The sequence below is a fragment of the Salvelinus fontinalis genome, chromosome 20 (assembly GCF_029448725.1).
Source record: "Salvelinus fontinalis isolate EN_2023a chromosome 20, ASM2944872v1, whole genome shotgun sequence".
Taxonomy (NCBI): domain Eukaryota; kingdom Metazoa; phylum Chordata; class Actinopteri; order Salmoniformes; family Salmonidae; genus Salvelinus; species Salvelinus fontinalis.
This window is the reverse complement of record NC_074684.1, coordinates 5,142,283-5,160,383: the sequence shown is the minus strand read 5'-3', so window position 1 is coordinate 5,160,383 and position 18,101 is coordinate 5,142,283. Positions and strand designations below refer to the sequence as shown.

At 45.7% G+C, this 18,101-nt stretch overlaps 2 protein-coding genes across 12 annotated transcripts in view; one reads left to right on the top strand and one right to left on the bottom strand.

Annotated features, from left to right (window-relative positions):
- The first annotated feature begins 874 nt into the window (after window positions 1-874).
- drc1 (dynein regulatory complex subunit 1 homolog (Chlamydomonas)) lies at window positions 875-11,772 on the top strand. The gene is made up of 16 exons (XM_055872169.1): window positions 875-1,132; window positions 1,315-1,402; window positions 1,519-1,631; window positions 1,900-2,083; window positions 2,191-2,328; window positions 3,937-4,023; window positions 4,155-4,277; window positions 4,366-4,505; window positions 7,980-8,114; window positions 8,899-9,361; window positions 9,499-9,588; window positions 9,720-9,806; window positions 9,969-10,114; window positions 11,111-11,263; window positions 11,410-11,512; window positions 11,622-11,772. The coding sequence occupies exons 1-16, from the start codon at window positions 1,005-1,007 to the stop codon at window positions 11,676-11,678; spliced, it is 2,235 nt and encodes a 744-aa protein (XP_055728144.1). The 5' UTR covers window positions 875-1,004; the 3' UTR covers window positions 11,679-11,772.
- A 634-nt stretch (window positions 11,773-12,406) lies between these two features.
- LOC129817175 (otoferlin) overlaps window positions 12,407-18,101 on the bottom strand; it is a 127,236-nt gene continuing 121,541 nt past the window's right edge. For 7 of the 11 annotated variants that reach the window (XM_055872157.1, XM_055872161.1, XM_055872162.1 and 4 more), the window contains 3 exons: window positions 17,570-17,748; window positions 17,120-17,220; window positions 15,393-16,584 (listed from right to left, as the gene is read on the bottom strand). In XM_055872157.1, the coding sequence (XP_055728132.1) occupies window positions 16,404-16,584; window positions 17,120-17,220; window positions 17,570-17,748 (461 nt within the window). In that variant the 3' untranslated portion in view covers window positions 15,393-16,403. The other 4 variants (XM_055872158.1, XM_055872166.1, XM_055872167.1 and 1 more) reach the window with 2 other exon arrangements.

Below are 18,101 nucleotides of genomic sequence, written 5' to 3'. Positions count from 1 at the left end.
GACAAAATGGCACATTTTATATTGTTCCCAGCACAAGGTGCACCTGTGTAAAGATCCTGCTGTTTAATCAGCTTCTTGAAATGCCACATTTATCAGGTGGATGGATTATCTTTGGTCACTAACAGGGAGGTAAACAAATTTGTGCACAAAATATGAAAGAAATAAGCTTTTTGTGCATATGGAACATTTCTGGGATCTTTTATTTCAGCTCATGAAACACTTGACCTTGTTGCGTTTATATTTTTGTTCAGTATACTAGGGTCTGTATTGATGAAGCTCTCTCATGCACAGGAAATAAGTTCATTCCACACCGCAAGTTATAGATTCATAAATAAAGAGCGTAACCCCAATGGCAGGCTGTCAGAGTGGAGATATTCAGGGAGAAATAAGCTGCTTGTTTTGGTGGAAACTGAGCATCCAAAGACCTTTAGCTTTTTAGCCCACATGAGATCAAATACGATTTGGTTTAATAAACTTTTCATGAATTCAAAAAGGTTAGATCAGCAGAATTCTAACATTATCCCTCACGTGGGATGTTTCTCAACATTGACACTGAAGCTGATTTTCTTGTTAAATAACTACTCAGTATGTACAGGTCTTGACATGAATAGGCTACTTTGCAGGGCAAAAATAGACAGTGTACCAAATGACCATTATTTGTATTTACCAAATGTGTTATTGTATTATTATTATTAGACTTGAGCAATAATTGTCTGAGATGTGAGGATAGCCTACCCTGTCTATTCTACATTAGGAGAAAGGTTGCAATTTATTTTTCTGATTCACTTTTATTTCATAATCAGTAGTAAAGCGGGACATTCCACTGCAGTTCACATTTCCTTCCAGTAGGGTGCAGAATTGAGACTGGCCACCGTACCCATAGCAACGATTACAACAACAAACCACCATCATGTAGCTCGCGATGTTGCCACTACACTTTTTCCAAACTTGGGTTGTGTAGAAGCGAAGTAATAAGCTTAACTAGATAGCTAGCTAAGAAAAAGATGAGTCAAACCGGTAACCTACGCGAGGATACGGAGGAGGCTGTACCTTCCGTGGACTCTGAAAATCCAGAGGAGAGAATTGCAGCCCGTCGCCTCCGGATAGCTGCACGAAGTGAAGCCAAGAAAAGGTAGCTAACGTTAGCTGGCTTCTGTTTGGGATAGCACCTGTTAGCCACCTGTTGAAACTGTTAGCTTAGCTGTTTAGCTATTGCAGGTGAGGTGTACTCTGTCCTCTGCAACTTTAGTGTTAGCTATAGCTAGCTATATATATATGCCAAAATAAGATGTACTTTTCCCATCTGTCATTCAGACAAGAACTGGGAGATGACTCCCATGAAAAGAAAGAAATCAAAGAGGAGGCCAGAAAAAGCCAGCATCAAGTGGAACAGAGTGAGAAGGTACCATTAGGCCTATGTTATTGTTAGCATTAGAAATTCATTTGAAGCAATGAAACATAACGTTAACACAACACAACACACACACACTACATGTTTCTTTCTCTCATTCCCCCCAGCGTATGATAAAGCTGCAGAGTGATGGGACGGAGCTGGTCACCAACATCCAGGTAGCAGCTGATTCTAGGGAATCGCAGCGTCAAACAGAGGTGGAGGAGGCCCACAGACTCAGGTACCATACCCAGGATCAGTGACTGTGCCCCGCAGCAGTTGTAGTCGAAGTGCTCCCTCTGTTGGCCATGGACTGTAAATGCGTGCTGGAATCTCATTGTGACAAAAAGCAGGTCAAACTAATACAACCTCCTCACAGCACCGCTCAACAAAAAAAACTGTTCTCCCAATAATTGAAACGTTGTTAATTATCAACCAAACATGTTCTCAAACCCTCCTCTCCGACCTCCCTCTATCTCTCTCCCCTCCCACCCCTTCCCCCTGAGCAGGGTGGAGAAGCTGGAGAATGAGGCCAAGTCGAGCCTGGAGAAGTTTGAGGAGATCACCAGGAAGTGGACGGTGGCAAAGATGAAGGAGATCCCCCAGGACCTGAGAGACTCTCTGAGCAGCCAGCAGCAGCTGTGTGCCCTGCTCATAGAGGACAAGAACAAACTCATCCACGAGCTGCAGCAGGTAGTGTGTGTGTGTGTGTGTGTGTGTGTGTGTGTGTGTGTGTGTGTGTGTGTGCCTGTGTGTATTCATTTGTTTTGTCTGTATGTATAATGTGTGTGCGTGTGTAGGAGATGAAGTTAAGTGACGATCGCTACGTCAAAAATCTGAAGAAGCAGGCAGAGGATGTGGACCTGATGATTGAGAGAATGGAGGACCAGGTCAAGTTTCTGATGGGCTCCTACAGGGATGAACTGGACCAGATAGAGGTGGGACACATTCAGATTCAGTGTTTAATCCTCACATGTACAGGCTTGCAGGTGTGAATGCAGGGTACTGTGAAAATCTTCGGCTCCAAGCTAAAACATGCAGGACTAAGTGAAATAAAAGAATGAAAATGGTGATAAAAAACAACAACAATATAAATATAAATAGCACTATATAGTAAAGACTATTGAGGGTGTGGGGGGTAATGACCATAGGGGGAGCAACATGACCATTTAGAAGGTGTGGGGACCAAGTGAAAAAAAAACAATGCAAATTCTAATAAAAACAATCTATAATATACATATTAAAAACTGAAACAGTGATGAATGTAGTTGGGATGTGGGCAGAGTAAAAGTCAGTTTGGGGGGTGTTTGGGAAATGTCCATAGTGGGAGCAGCATGTAAGGTAAGTGACCGTTGAGTGGGTGTTGGGGGGAAATGTCCATAGGAGGAGTAGGAGGCGGAAGCAGGTAGCTGGTGGTGGCTATTCAGCAAACTATTGGCCAGTCTATTGCCATGATGCTGCTGTACTTCCTGCGTCTGAGGAATTGAAGCGGGGAGAACAGGACATGGCTGGGGTCCTTGATGATCTTCTTGGCCTTCCTGCGACACCTGGTGTTGTAGGTGTCCTGTAGGGCGGGCAGTGTGCACCCAACGGTGGTTGAAGAGTCGCTGTCGTGCCTTCTTCACCACGGTGTCCGTATTGGTTAGACCATTTCAGCTTCTCTGAGATGTGTATGCCGAGGAATTTGGAAGTTATTGGCCGTCTCCACGGCGGCCCTGTTGATGAGGATGGGGGCGTGTCCAGCCTGGTTCCTCCTGAAGTCCACAATCAGCTCCTTTGTTTTGCTAACGTTGAGGGAGAGGTTGTTTACCTGGCGCCACGCCGTCAGAGTGCCTACCTCCTCCCTGTAGGGTGTCGTTGTTGGTATACAGGCCTACTACTGTTATGCGTCAGCGAATTTGATGATGGAGTTGGAACTGTGTGAGGCTATGCAGTCGTGGGTATACAGGGAATTACAGGAGGGGACTGAGGACGCACCCTTGTGGGGCCCCCGTGTTGAGAATGATTGTCAAGAAGGTAATGTTGCCTACCTTCCCCACCTTGGGGTGGCCCGTCAGGAAGTCCAGGACACAGTTGCATAGGGAGGAGTTCAGACCCATGAGCTTCGTGATGAGCTTATAGGGCACTATGGTATTTAAGGCCGAGCTGTAGTCGATGAACAGCGTCCACACATTCCCTAGGGGTTACCCCTTGGTGGGTGATCCACGAGCTGACATGAACGATATGAGCCTGGTGGGAGGACCTAAAGGAGGACGGGCTCATTGTATTGGGTGGAATGGAATGAATGGAAAGGAGTCAAACATGTGGTTTCAATACGTTGGATGTGTTTTATTCATTACAATGAATCCATCCTCCAATAGCTCGTCCAATCAGCTTCCACTGAGCCACCTTCTGTCTCCCCTGACCATGCAGTGTCCTGCCGACTTTGATTGGGGATGTTTCCTGCGTCTGGTTGGGTTTTTGGTCACCGGGATGGTTGTTTTGGCTGTTGACATGTTCATTGATCTGTTTGTTGATGATTGTTGACCTGCTCCTGTTTTGTGCAGAATTCCTTTGAGCATGAGCGGAAGATCCTACTTACGGGGAACAGGACGAAATGGGAACAGTACATGAAGGAGCGCCGGGACAAAGAGGTAAATAGGATTCTAATCAATAGACTCTCTCTCTTCTCTCCCTGAAAATGTACTTGAACTTTTTGTGTCTACCTTTGTCTCTCCTTTCTCCCTCTCTCTCTCTCTCTCTCTCTCTCTCTCTCTCTATCTAGCTGGAGAACGTGATGCAGAGGATGAAGAGGGTGGATGAGTATGAGGTGTTGCTGCAGCAGCTGAGGACAGAGGACGCGGAGGAATACAATATGATCAAGATCAAACTGGACACAGATGTTCAGGTAGACGGAAAATATGAAAACGTTGGACAAGTATGCAGGTATGTTAGGGACTGTTTTTAAATTAGCTGTGGTATGTGTGTGTGTGTAGATCCTGGAGCAGCAGCTGCAGCAGATGAAGGCTACGTACCAGCTGAACCAGGAGAAGCTGGAGTACAACTTCCAGGTGCTAAAGAAGAGAGATGAAGAGAACACCATCACCAAGTCCCAGCAGAAGAGAAAGATCACCAGGTAGCTACATCTACAATGATTCAAAAAGTATTCAGACCATTCACTTCCTTCATCAATCTACACACAATACCCCATAATGACAAAGTAAAAACAGGTCTTTGAAATATCACATTTAAGTATTCCAACCCTTTACTCAGTACTTTGTTGAAGCACCTTCGGCAGCTATTACAGCCTCGAGTTTTCTTGGGTATGACGCTACAAGCTTGGCACACCTGTATTTGGGGAGTTTCTCCCATTCTTCTCTGCAGATCCTCTCAAGCTCTGTTGGGTAGGATGGGGAGCGTCGCTGCACAGTTATTTTCAGGTCTCTTCAGAGATGTTTGATTGTATTTAAGTCCGGGCTCTGGTTGGGCCGCTCAAGGACATTCAGAGACTTGTCCCGAAGCCACTTCTGCATTGTCTTGTCTGTGTACTTAGGGTTGTTGTCCTGTTGGAAGGTGAACCTTTGCCCCAGTCAGAGGTCCTGAGTGCTCTGGAGCAGGTTTTCGTCAAGGATCTCTCAGTACTTTGCTCTGTTAATCTTTCCCTCGATCCTGACTAGTCTCTCAGTCCTTGCCGCTGAAAACATCCCCACAGCATGATGCTGCCCTCCACCATGCTTCACCGTAGACATGGGATTGGCCAGGTGATGAGCGGTGCCTGGTTTCCTCCAGACGTGACACTCGGCATTCAGGCCAAAGAGTTCCATCTTGGTTTCATCAGACCAGAGAATCTTGTGCCTCATGGTCTAAGAGTCCTTGAGGTGCCTTTTGGCAATCTCTGGCTGTCATGTGCCTTTTACTGAGGAGTGGCTTCCATCTGGCCACTCTACCATAAAGGCCTGATTGGTGGAGTGCTGCAGAGATGGTTGTCCTTCTGGAAGGTTCTACCATCTCCACAGAGGAACTCTGGAGCTTGGGTTCTTGGTCACCTGAGGTGTTTGGCTGCTCGGCCAGCTCTAAGAAGAGTCTTGTTGGGTCCAAACTTCTTCCATTTAAGAATGATGGAGGCCACAAATGTTTTGGTACCGTTCCCCAGACCTGTGCCTCGACACAATCCTGTCTCGGAGCTCTACGGGCAATTCTTTCGACCTCATGGCTTGGTTTTTTGCTCTGACATGCACTGTCAACTGTGGGACCTTATATAGACACGTGTGTGCCTTTCCGAATCATGTCCAATCAATAGAATTTACCACAGGTGGACTCCAATCAAGTTGTTGAAACATCTCATGGATGATCAATGGAAAAAATCTAATCAAAGTGTATTTGTCACGTGCGCCGAATACAACAGGTGTAGACCTTACAGTGAAATGCTTACTTACAAGCCCTAACCAACAGTGCAATTTTTAAGTAAAAAATACACAATGCAAAAAGTCAGAGTAGTCATTTGATTACCTGTTCAGGAGTCTTATGGCTTGGTGGCAAAAGCTGTAGGTCCTAGACTTGGCGCTCCGGTACCGCTTGCCATGCGGTAGCAGAGAGAACAGTCTGTGACTGGGGTGGCTGAGGTCTTTTACAATTTGTAGGGCCTTCCTCTGACACCGCCTGGTGTAGAGGTCCTGGATGGCAGGCAGCTTAGCCCCAGGGATGTACTGGGCCATACTCACTACCCTCTGTAGTGCCTTGCGGTCGGATGCTGAGCATTTGCTGAACCAGGCGGTGATGCAACCAGTCAGGATGCTCTCTGTTGCAGCTGTAGAACCTTTTGATGATCTGAGGACCCATGCCAAATCTTTTCAGTCTCCTGAGGGGGAATAGGTTTTGTTGTGCCCTCTTCACGACTGTCTTGGTGTGTTTGGACCATTCTAGTTTGTTGGTGATGTGGACACCAAGGAACTTGAAGCTCTCAACCTGCTCCACTACAACCCCGTCGATGAGAATGGGGGCGTGCTCGGTCCTCCTTTTTGTGTAGTCCACAATCATCTCCTTTGTCTTGATTACGTTGAGGGATAGGGTGTTATTCTGGCACAACCCGGCCTGGTCTCTGACCTCCCTATAGGCTGTCTCGTCATTGTTGGTAATCAGAACTACCATTGTTGTGTTGTCTGCAAACTTAAGGATGGTGTTGGAGTCGTGCCTGGCCATGCAGTCATGGGTGAACAAGGAGTACAGGAGGGGACTGAGCATGCACCCCTGAGGGGTCCCAGTGTTGAGGATCAGCGTGGCAGATGTGTTGCTACCTAGAGTCACCACCTGGGGGCGGCCCGTCAGGCTGTAGTCAATGAATAGCATTCTCATGTAGGTGTTCCTTTTGTCCAGGTGGGAAAGGGCAGTGTGGAATGCAATAGAGATTGCATCATCTGTGGATCTGTTTGAGCGGTATGCAAATTGGGGTCGGTCTATGGTTTCTGGGATAATGTGAGCCACTACCAGCCTTTCAAAGCACTTCATGGCTATGGATGTGAGTGCTACGGGTCTGTAGTCATTTAGGCAGGTTACCTTAGTGTTCTTGGGCACAGGGACTATGGTGGTCTGCTTGAAGCCTGTTGGTATTACAGACTCAATTAGGGACACATGTTGAAAATGCCAGTGAAGACACCTGCCAGTTGGTCAGCACATGCCCGGAGCACACGTTCTGGTAATCAGTCTGGCCCAGCGGCCTTGTGAATGTTGACCTGTTTAAAGGTCTTACTCACGTTAGCTACGGAGAGTGTGATCACACAGTCGTCCAGAACAGCTGATGCTCTCATGCATGCCTCAGTGTTGCTTGCCTCGAAGCGAGCTTAGAAGTGATTTAGCTCATCTGGTATGTTCGTGTCACTGGGCAGTTCGCGGCTGTGCTTCCCTTTGTAGTCTGTAATAGTTTGCAGGCCCTGCCACATCTGACGAGCATCGGAGATGGTGTAGTACAATTCAATCTTAGTCCTGTATTGGCGCTTTGCCTGTTTGATGGTTCGTCGGAGGGCATAGCAGGATTTCTTATAAGCTTCCGGGTTATAAGCTTCTCGAGTCCCGCATCTTGAAAGCAGCAGCTCTACCCTTTAGCTCAGTGCGAATGTTGCCTGTAATCCATGGCTTCTGGTTGGGGAATGTACGTACAGTCACTGTGGGGACGACAGGTATTGTGTGTAGATTGATGAGAAATTGTTTTTATTTAATACATTTTAGAATAAGGCTGTAACGTAAAAAAATGTGGAAAAGTAATGGGATCTGAATACTTTCCGAATGCGCTGTATACCACTATCACTATAGCAACATTATACCACCTGATGTACAAAAGACATGTTTGCTGCATCTTAGATGGGCGCTGTCCACTACAATGTGGCGCTGAATTTCTAAGTTCTGTTTCCACCGCTGTCCGCTTCTGTGGTGCTGAATCGCCAATCTCTTCTATCACAGTGGGTTTGTTTACTTTAGCACCATTAGATATTTTAATCCTATTGACAAAAGTTGACAACAGTTTGGGACTGTAGTTTGGGGGAAACTGGTTAGCTTGTAAATAACCCTTATACCTGTGCAGTTCTGCTGTAGTTACTGTGACTTTTATGTCATCTAGACTGCAGGATGTTGTCAACAACCTGAAGATCAAGTGTGCCAACCAGGAGAAGCAGTCCCGGGAGGAGAACCAGAACCTCACTGATGACTACATACGCATCATGCAACAGTACAAACACATGCAGAAGAAGATGAGGTGAGTAACACACACACAAACACACACACACACACACACACACACACACACACACACACACACACACACACACACACACACACACACACACACACACACACACACACACACACACACACACACACACACACACACACACACACACACACACACACACACACACACACCCCCCCATACAGAGAATGTAATCTCCATATCATCTACTGCATCTTGCCATCTTTATGTAATACATGTATCACTAGCCACTTTAAACTGTGCCACGTTATGTTTACATACCCTACATTACTCATCTCATATGTAAATACTGTACTCTATACCATCTACTGCATCTTGCCTATGCCATTCTGTACCATCACTCATTCACATATCTTTATGTACATATTCTTATCCCTTTACACTTGTGTGTATAAGGTAGTAGTTGTGGAATTGTTAGGTTAGATTACTCGTTGGTTATTACTGCATTGTCGGAACTAGAAGCACAAGCATTTCGCTACACTCGCATTAACATCTGCTATGCCATGTGTATGTGACAAATAAAATTTGATTTGATTTAATTGTCAGTCTTTGCATTTTCATATCTCTCCCTGTCTAACGCTATAGCCTAGGGAGGGTCAAAACTGCAATTTAACAGTACTGAGCAGACCAACAAATGTCACGTCAAATGCAATGTCTCAAGCACTTGGGGAGACTTCGACACAATGTCTTAATTGCTTTTCACTTCAGAAAGCCTCGTTTTGCCCATCCCTACTAATAAGGCTATGCTCTTTACCCTCCTTCCGTTCAGACACTTTGCGGCCATCGATGCCAAGAAGTTTGAGGAGGTGTGGCTGATGAACGAGGAGGAGGTCAAGGCGCTGGTGGAGAAGGCCCTGGATACGGACCGGCTGGTCCACGAGCAGCAGTTGGGCCTGGCCTGGCAGCGCCCATCACTGGCTTTCATGGAGCGCTGCGGCCCCCTCCAGCCCCAGAGACAGGCCCAGAAGACTGCGCACCAGGCCATCTCCGAGCTGCTCCAGCTTGGGCAGACCAGTGGATGTAGCCCGGGGACGGGGAAGTACCAGGAGGCAGGGGTTGGGCCTGGGGCAGAGAGCCCTGGGTTGGCTGTGGAGGTGTATGACTCAGGAGCAGGGCTGGAGAGTGGGAGCAGTGCGGTGGAGAGAGAGAGGGAAGGGAGTGAGGCGGAGCACAGTGGGACGGTGTCGGCGGAGATGGTCAAGAAGCTCCTGGAGCTGCTGTGTGACGAGGCGGTGAGCTAAGAGTTTGTGTGTCTGAATGAAGAGGAATAGAGAGAGGAAGAGGAAGTGTGTTATCTATCTAAACTAGTTCAACATTTAGCGTTTACAGCTTCTCTGTCTCTCTCTCCTTCCGTCCCTCACCTCCACAGGGTTTTCTGATAGAGAGCAAACTTCTGAAGCTACTCTCTCCACTGGAGAAGGATGAGCAGTCCCTCATGAAGCTGGACTCCATCTTCACTGTGAGTTGCACTGTGACGTCTGTATGTGTGTCATGTCACCTGTACCGATACATTTACTGTCACATAAACACGTGACAGTAGTGACAGAGGAGCGGTATCAGTGTTGTCTCCGGTCTGCTCTTCTCTGCCAGGCCATGGGGATCGAGAGCGAGGAGGACGTGTACAAGCTGGCGGATTTCTTCATGAAATACAGACATACACAAGGGGAGCAGACCCAGGTAAGGAGGGAGGGAGGGAAGAAGAGAGGGGAGGGAGGGAAGAAGAGAGGGGGAAGGAGGCTGATGTTAGTAGCCATGATTACCAGCTCCACACTGGCGTCTTGGAAGAATGATCATCAAACATGGTCCCCGTCTTTCTTTTCTTATTTTTTTCCTATTCAGGATGCGTCTCCAAAATGGGGCGTGGCCAGTCCTCAGGCGGAGCGAGGGGAGTTTACCTCCTCCTGCAGCCCGCCGTCTGACCTCATCCATCCCAATGATGTCCTGGTGGCCCTGAGGGCCTTCACTGCTCACCACTGCCGGCCTAGGTCAGCACTGGGGCTCTCTGTTTCAATACTCAAACTAGCATACCACTTAGAATCAAGCAATGTATTGGGTATGCATTCTTAAGTGCCTTGCTCATGTGTTAAGCAATAAGGCCCAAAGGGGTGTGGTAAAGGGTCAATATACCACGGCTAAGGGCACAGAGGTATATTGGCCATATACCACAAACCCCCCGAGGTGTCTTATTGGTATTAAACACAGCTTACCAGCGTAATTAGAACAGTAAACAAGTTGTTTTGCGTCATACCATGGTATATTTAAGCAATAAGGCACCTCAGGGGTTTGTGGTATATGACCAATATACCAGGGCTAAGGGCTGTTCTTACATATGACGCAACACCTGGATACAGCCCTTATGTCACGCCCTGGCCTTAGTTATCTTTGTTTTCTTTATTATTTTAGTTAGGTCAGGGTGTGACATGGGGGATGTTTGTGTGTCTTTGTCTCGTCGAGGGTGTTTGTATTGTCTAAGGGGTTTTGGTAGAGTTGATGGGGTTGTGTTCATTGTAGGTGTTTAGGTATGTCTATGGTTGCCTGAGTGGTTCTCAATCAGAGACAGCTGTCTATCGTTGTCTCTGATTGGGAGCCATATTTAAGGCAGCCATAGTTATTAGGCAGGTGGTGGGTAATTGTCTATGTTAGCACTTAGTCTGTATAGCTTCACATTTGTCAGTTTGTTGTTTTGTTAGTTTGTATAAGTATTTGTTTCGTCTTCATTTTAATTAAAGAAGATGTATCATTATCACGCTGCGCCTTGGTCCACTCTTTCACCTCAAGACGATCGTGACACCTTAGCCCTGGTATATTGACCATATACCACAACCCCTTGGGCCTTATTGCTTAATTAGGTGGTGACACATTGGACTCAATACAGCGAACTTAAATCAGTGTAGAAACGACCTTACAAATGTTATACAGGGAAGCGTAACTTAACAAAAAATATTTCTCACAATGAAGTGATGATTGTGCAATTTCCCCAGAGAGTTAGCTACCTCTCACCAGCCCAGTATGCTGGGTCTAGGAGGGAGAGATGACACTGAAGACGCTGCTTACTGGGAGGCCATGGGTAACGTCATCCCTGAGGCCAAACTCAAGATCTGGGGCGCCCTGGAGACAGCACTTTACAAGTACCAGTGAGTACCACACACTCGCCCACACACACATACACATAATGACAAGATAGTAGCGGCCTCTTATGGAGTTACAAAACAGGTGATATAAAAAGTGGTGATTGATTAAGCATGGTTTTGATTGATTATTTAAATCTGTTTGTTCCTAGCATTGTTCTGACAGAGAGGTCCAAGTTCATCACAGACACACAGAGCCTGAAACAACAGAACACAGAGCTCCGGATGCTGCTTCACCAATACGTCAACTCCAGGGTGTGTGTGTGTGTGTGTGTGCCTGTGATTGCATCTCGAGGGTTTGTGTCCAGAATGTTTTTGCTAATTTAATGACACGTCTACTGACCTTTCTACATACTTCTCATAGGTCAATGCTGAGCTGGAGATCCCGCCCAACCTGGTGATGCAGTTGGCTCCTGAGTGAACAAGCTGACTGATCAGGAAGAGCACACACAAACCCACAGTGCAGTGGAAATGCTTCATTATTTAATGATGAAAAATAAAGCACTTCATCAACATACGGTATGAGAGTTGATATTTAACACTTTTAATAGAAAATATATAGTGCATAATGGGAGTATTACCTTATAGTAAAGTAGAATGTATAGAAGATTATACCAACAATATGTGATAATAGTGCAATGCATTAGAGCGTGTACAAAGAGCCTTTCAAATACCAACAATGAATGCATAAGATAGTGCAAATCCACTCAGGGATCAGGCACATTGAGCGAGAGAAAGTTTGCATGTGTGTGGTTGAGAAGTGTGTTCAGCCAGCGATGTTGAAGATCTTGTTGCTGAGGGCAGAGGGCATGGAGAAGAAGAGCAGGCCCAGGAACAGTAGTCCCAGGACAGCCCCCAGCAGTAGAACACAGTGCAGCTTGTACTGCCTCCAGGCCAGGATACACACCACGTGCATTGGGCTCAGCAACCACGACAGACTGGTATTGGGACGACTGCAGGAAGAGATGTTTACACACACACACACACACACAAAACTGAAATGTACACGCACGGACACACAACCACTACTCATCGTGAGTCATATTGATACGAATGCAACCTCTGGCATTCATTCAAACACACAAAGAACACAGCGACACACACTGGATGACACATTGTAACCAGATACAAACCCAACAGTTGTCAAAATTGTTATTTCAATTAATTTCCATTTATTTAAAATCATTGTTAAAACAGACAAAATGTTTATATTGCATACTCATCAACAGGAGAATATAATACACTTATTAGTGTTAGTGCAAACAAAATCTTTTTTTGTCGGTTTGTATTTTGTGAACAATGAGATCACTAAAATGACTGCAACACAAATGATGTCATAACTACAAGTAGGTCAAGCAAGGGAAAACCAGAGGGAACTGCACACTGCAAACAAAGTCATCTGATAGGCCGACAGGGCAGAGGTCAAGAGGCCAAGCCGCACCTCCCTTTTACCGGACCTCTCGCGCTATAAGGTGCACACAACCACTTCAGGTCCGGGAAATCTGCATTGATTAAAACGTGCCACGATCCAGACAGATAAAAGGTTTAAAAGCCGACTGTAAAAGCTATAGTAGAAAGGAAGTCATGCCATATCTGAAGACCATGTAAACTGAATCACTGTGAGATGTTAGAATACAGATGCATGCTTATATTACTCTAAAATGACTGTATATTTTCTGGATAACTGTAAGAACCAATAAGAAGCATTCCAGGTCACTGAAGAAAGCGGTGAAGAAACAAACTTTGTTCCAAAAAATGTTGGTGTTTGACGGCATCATTTAAGCCAAACCATAGCGAGTTTACTTCTCTAATTGATTCATATTCGAAAGCTATTCGTGTATTATTTGTCTCTCTTTACATCTTGTTAAACAACAATAGGTGCTAGGAAAATAGACATCTGTTTTCAGTCTCATCATTATTTTAGAAGACGTGTGCAAGGGCTGCAAGAGCTAAAGAGGAACGCTTGTGAACTGTTGGGAAACATTTGATTTGATCCAGTTCGAGAGCTCACACCAGCCCCATGATTCCCATTTCAAAACCGACATACGGTGCCTTCAGAAAGTATTCAAACCCCTTGACTTATTCCACATTTTGTTGTGTTACAGCCTGAATGAAAAATGTATATCAAAAAAATTATTACCCACACAACACCCCATAAAAACAAAGTGAAAACATGTTTTTAGAAATTTGAGAAAATTAATTGAAAATTAAATACAGAAATAATATATATAATTTAAATAAGTATTCACCATGAGTCAATACTTTGTATAAGCACCTTTGATAGCGATTACAGCCGTGAGTCTTTCTGGGTCTCTAAGACTATTATTCTTTTCTAACTTCTTCAAGCTCTGTGAAATTGGTTGTTGATCATTGGTAGACAATCATTTTCAGGTCTTGCCATAGATTTTCAAGTAGATTTAAGTCAAAACGGTTACTCAGCCACTCAGGAACCTTGTGTGTTGGCCTTGTGTTTTAACTTATTGTCTTGCTGAAAGGTGAATTTTTCTCCCAGTGTCTGGTGCAAATCAGACTGAAACAGGTTTTCATCTAGTCCTTATCGATTACAAGCATAACCCTGACAAAGATTTATTATAACTAACCCAAGATAGAGCACAGCCTATCATTTCCGAAGGGAGCAAATTGATCATAGTGGGCAGAACAAGCAACTTCGGTAACCTCTTTATAATGTCTGATTTTTTAATTTTTTACCTATCTACCAATAGGTTCCCTTTGCCAGGCATTGGAAAATCTCCCTAGTCTTTGTGTTTGAATCTGTATGAAATGTTCAATTCAGGTTGCAACACAACAAAATGTTGAAAAAGTCAATGGCACTGAATCATATCATAGGCACTGTCTCATGGGGCGGCAGGTAGCCTAGTGGTTAAGAGTAACCGAAAGGTTGCTAGATTGAATCCCCGAGCTGACAAGGTAAAAACCTGTCATTCTGCCCCTGAACAAGGCAGTTAACCCACTGTTCCTAGGCCGTCATGGTAAACAAGAATTTGTTCTCAACTGACTTGCCTAGTTAAATAAAGGTTAAATAAATAGTAATGGAAATGATTACAACATCACTTGAGAAATGATCAAATGTCCTTCCAAATAATTGAATATGTTTTTAGGAGACCGGGAGCTCCGATCGCCTTCCATATTTATTATTATTTTATTGACAAGACAGTTATAAGTACAGAATAGTAAACAATGGAGAGGGATACAGAAAGGAAGGGTGCGGACAATCTGCCGAGCCGGGGATCGAATCCCCATCGCCAGGGGGCATGTGTAGTCCGGAATCGGAAGCTTAGATTGCTACACCAGACTCCGGCAACTTCCAAATCAATTGATTCATAAATAAACAAATACATACATAGATAAATAAACCATCTCTGAAATGTAACATCAGGTTATGCTGCATTGTTGATGATGAGATCAGGGTTGAGTAGTTTGATTGGTTAGTCAGTGGTCAGTGCAGGGATGAGGTTTCTGATTGGTTAGCATCCTGAAGCATTTGATCGGTTAGGCCCACTGTGCTACTGTAGAGTCGAAAGTAGATGGTTGTTCCTAGTCTTTAGGAGACCAAGGGATAGGAAGTCATTGAGTATGTGTGTTGAGCAGCACTGCCATGGTTAGAGGGGCGGTGGAGAAGGGGCAAGGCTGGGATGCGGAGGGAGTGGACTGGGGGGCTGCTGTCATCTTGTCTTCCCATCTATCCACCTTTCCCTCCCCTATTCTCTCCCTTACACGCCCTCTCTCAGCAACACCGAGGCGAGTGTGTTTGGGGGGAGGGTACTGATGGAGAGACTGGGGGATGTTGTTTGAGGATGTGAGTATTAACAATGGAAAGTGGAAGTGCATGGAACCCCACCCACCCACCACTCCTCTGTGTCTCGACCACCTCCAGCCCACCCCCAACCCACCCTGGTACCCATCCCTGCAGCCCCAATCAGCCCCCTCAGGCCCCCAGCAGCTTCTTGACCAGGTAGCCAGGCATGCTGTAGAGGAAGAGCCCCAGCATCATGAGCAGCAGCAGGGCCACAACGATCTTGATGATAAGCCACTTGTAGCGGTTACACACCAGGTAGCGGATAGCCTTCAGCGGGCTCAGGAACCACAGGAATGTGGTGTCCGGCCGACTGGGGGGATGGGGTAAGGTTAGAGGGGAAGGGTGAAGATAGAGGGGTAGATAGTGGGGCATGGGATGGATGGGATGGGGGTTAAAAGGGTGTAATGGTATAAGGGAAGGAAGTGGGGAAAGATATGGGGTAGATAGGGGGCGGTTGTGGGAGAGGTAGAGGTGGCTTAAACAGAAGGGTGAGTGGATTAAAGGGAGGGTAGTGGGTGGGGTGGGGAAACAGTGATAATGGGGGCCGAAGTGCAGGGCAAAGAGAGGAAAGAGGAGAGCAAGCGTTAGTGGTTCGTAAGCCATGTGATGTATGACTATTTCAAACTGATCACAATTTCACCATACACGACTACACAAACAACCCTGTTTAAAAAATAACACCGCTCTTTTTATTTCATACAGAACCAAAAGACCACTGCACAATCAGGAAGCACAGACGATGGCGACTCAGACGATGGAGACACAGATATAAAATTAGATGACGTTTGTTTGACAGCTCGCTTGAAAGTTGCAACATAGAAAACGCATTTCCCCTGAAGCCGCCAGTGTAATGACAGTGTGATGCACAATGGAAGACTCGGGATTGACACCAGACACTGGCAGGTTGAGCGACAAGAGACAGAGGACAGTATAGGGGACAGAGACCGGAATATGAAGATGCTGAGAGCAAAGAAAAAGGGGGAGGGATGCAGCAAAAGCTACCAGAGACAATCTTTGTATATCTGAGGAAAGACAAAGATTGAGACATACCTGGAAAAAAAAGAGGACAAGAGATGAGCCGTTGAGAGATGGAAGAAAGAGGTTATAGAAAAGGAAGGTGGTAGACAGCCGAGAGGAAGAGGTGAGAAGGGAAAGACAGAGAGAGAAGCGATATGGGATCAGTGAAAAGGGGGAACAGAGGAGAGAACAGAGAGAGGGAAAAGGAGAAAGAGAAGCTGACAGAAAATGCGGAACAGAGGACAAGAGAGGAGGGGCTAGGATAGGACAGAGAGAAGGGGCTACCGGTGGCCCTGGTGGGTCGACGTTCTCTCAGGCCCCCAGCATCTTCTTGACCAGGTAGCCAGGGAAGGAGTAGAGGAAGAGGCCGAGCAGGAGCAGCAGCAGCAGCAGGCCCAGGGCCTTGAGGATCAGCCAGCGGTAATTATGCCAGATGAAGTAGCGGATGGACTTCAGAGGGTTCACAAACCACATGAGACTGGTGTCCGGGCGACTTCAGAAGGGGGAGGAAAGGAAAGGAGGGGTGGAGGGGATGTATATGGAAGGAAAGACAACGCAGGTTGGAGGGTAGGAAGAGAGGCAACACAGAGGAAGGAAGAAAAGAAACAGAGGGACACAGGTGAAGGAATGACAGGAGGAGAATGGAGTGATAGTGTGAAGGTGTAAGGGTGGCATTTCCACAGCGCAAAGGTGGTGCTGTTGACAAAATAGGCCGTATGTCTTGTGTGCACCATATATCCTCTGAATAAACCATTGTTAGCTTCTGATGGATGCACAATGAGAGGGTTTGAATATAAATTGACATTTGAAAGAAATACGGTCCCTTGTAACCCTTGCACAGTTTTTGTTTGTGTCGTGTAAATAGGACTCCTGAAGGAAGTGGATGAATATAGGAGTCTGACTCTGCGCCATTATTTTCTTTCCTACCTTCATGTTTAAAATATATTTTTTGGTGATTGTGTTCATTTTGTCTGTATGTGTGTGTGTATCTTCTTAATGTGTGTATGCTGTAACTGTAAATATCTTACTTTGGTTTCTCCAGAGGGTCAGGCTCATTGCGTCCCAGACCAACAGGACTTTTCTCCGCTTCCTCTGCCGACATCAGATGAAGCTCCGCCTCCACTTTACCCTGAGAAGACGACACAATCAATCCATTACTCCCAACGTGTGTGTGTGCCGTGCGTATGCGTTCGTGTCTATGTATGTGTAACCTCTAGTGGACAGACTACGTAAAATAAATGGTATCGTAACGTCTGTCAAAAGGTTCTGGGATGCAACGACTAGCAACAGTAGTTCCGGTGCCCAGGTTTTTAGTCACGGGTTATTTGGACGGCTGAGAGTTTCCAGTTAGGGGGGTGGAGACTTCGCTAGTCGTGTTAGTATCTTTCTCTCAACATCTCGACCCTGAGCCTAAATAATTATGTGACATTTTTATTCTGGGTTTCGGAGATTAGTCTCTCTCTCTCGCTCTCTCTCACCGTGAGTTCCATCTCATCGTTTTCGTCGCGGGCCATGAATGGCCACCAGCCCTTGACTCTCTTCTGTTTGAAGATGGAAATGCAGGGCAGCTCAGCCTCATTCTGGACCATGCCTATGGAACACTGCTTGGCTGTCTTCGCCCCACGGGGAAACCTGTTCAGGTCCAGCTCTATCGCACCTGTCAGAAGAGACAATACAGGGCATTAGTGAATAACTGAGGATCCAACATCTGTATCTCCTAATTCAAGCCAGTTTCCTACATTAATCCTGTAGCAACAGGAAATGTGAATTATTATGTTGAATTATAATTGACATTTTTGTAGGGCTTGATGCATTTTTCATATGGGAAAATCTAGTCTGAAATATCAAAGTGGAAATTACAAACTTTAGAAAGTCTTATTAAACCTCAAATACATGACAAGTAAAATATTTCTCCTGCAATAGGGTTAACATTAAGATCCTACGCCTGTACAAAGATGGAGAGGTAAAGACAGACTGAGATACAGCGAGAACCTGGAGAGAAAGAGGACA

Excerpts from the sequence above, each read along its gene's own strand:
- drc1 (XM_055872169.1), top strand. The coding sequence starts at position 1,005 with ATGAGTCAAACCGGTAACCTACGCGAGGATACGGAGGAGGCTGTACCT. Across the intron at positions 4,278-4,365 it reads AACTGGACACAGATGTTCAG|ATCCTGGAGCAGCAGCTGCA; the intron begins GTAGACGGAAAA and ends GTGTGTGTGTAG. Across the intron at positions 4,506-7,979 it reads CAGAAGAGAAAGATCACCAG|ACTGCAGGATGTTGTCAACA; the intron begins GTAGCTACATCT and ends TATGTCATCTAG.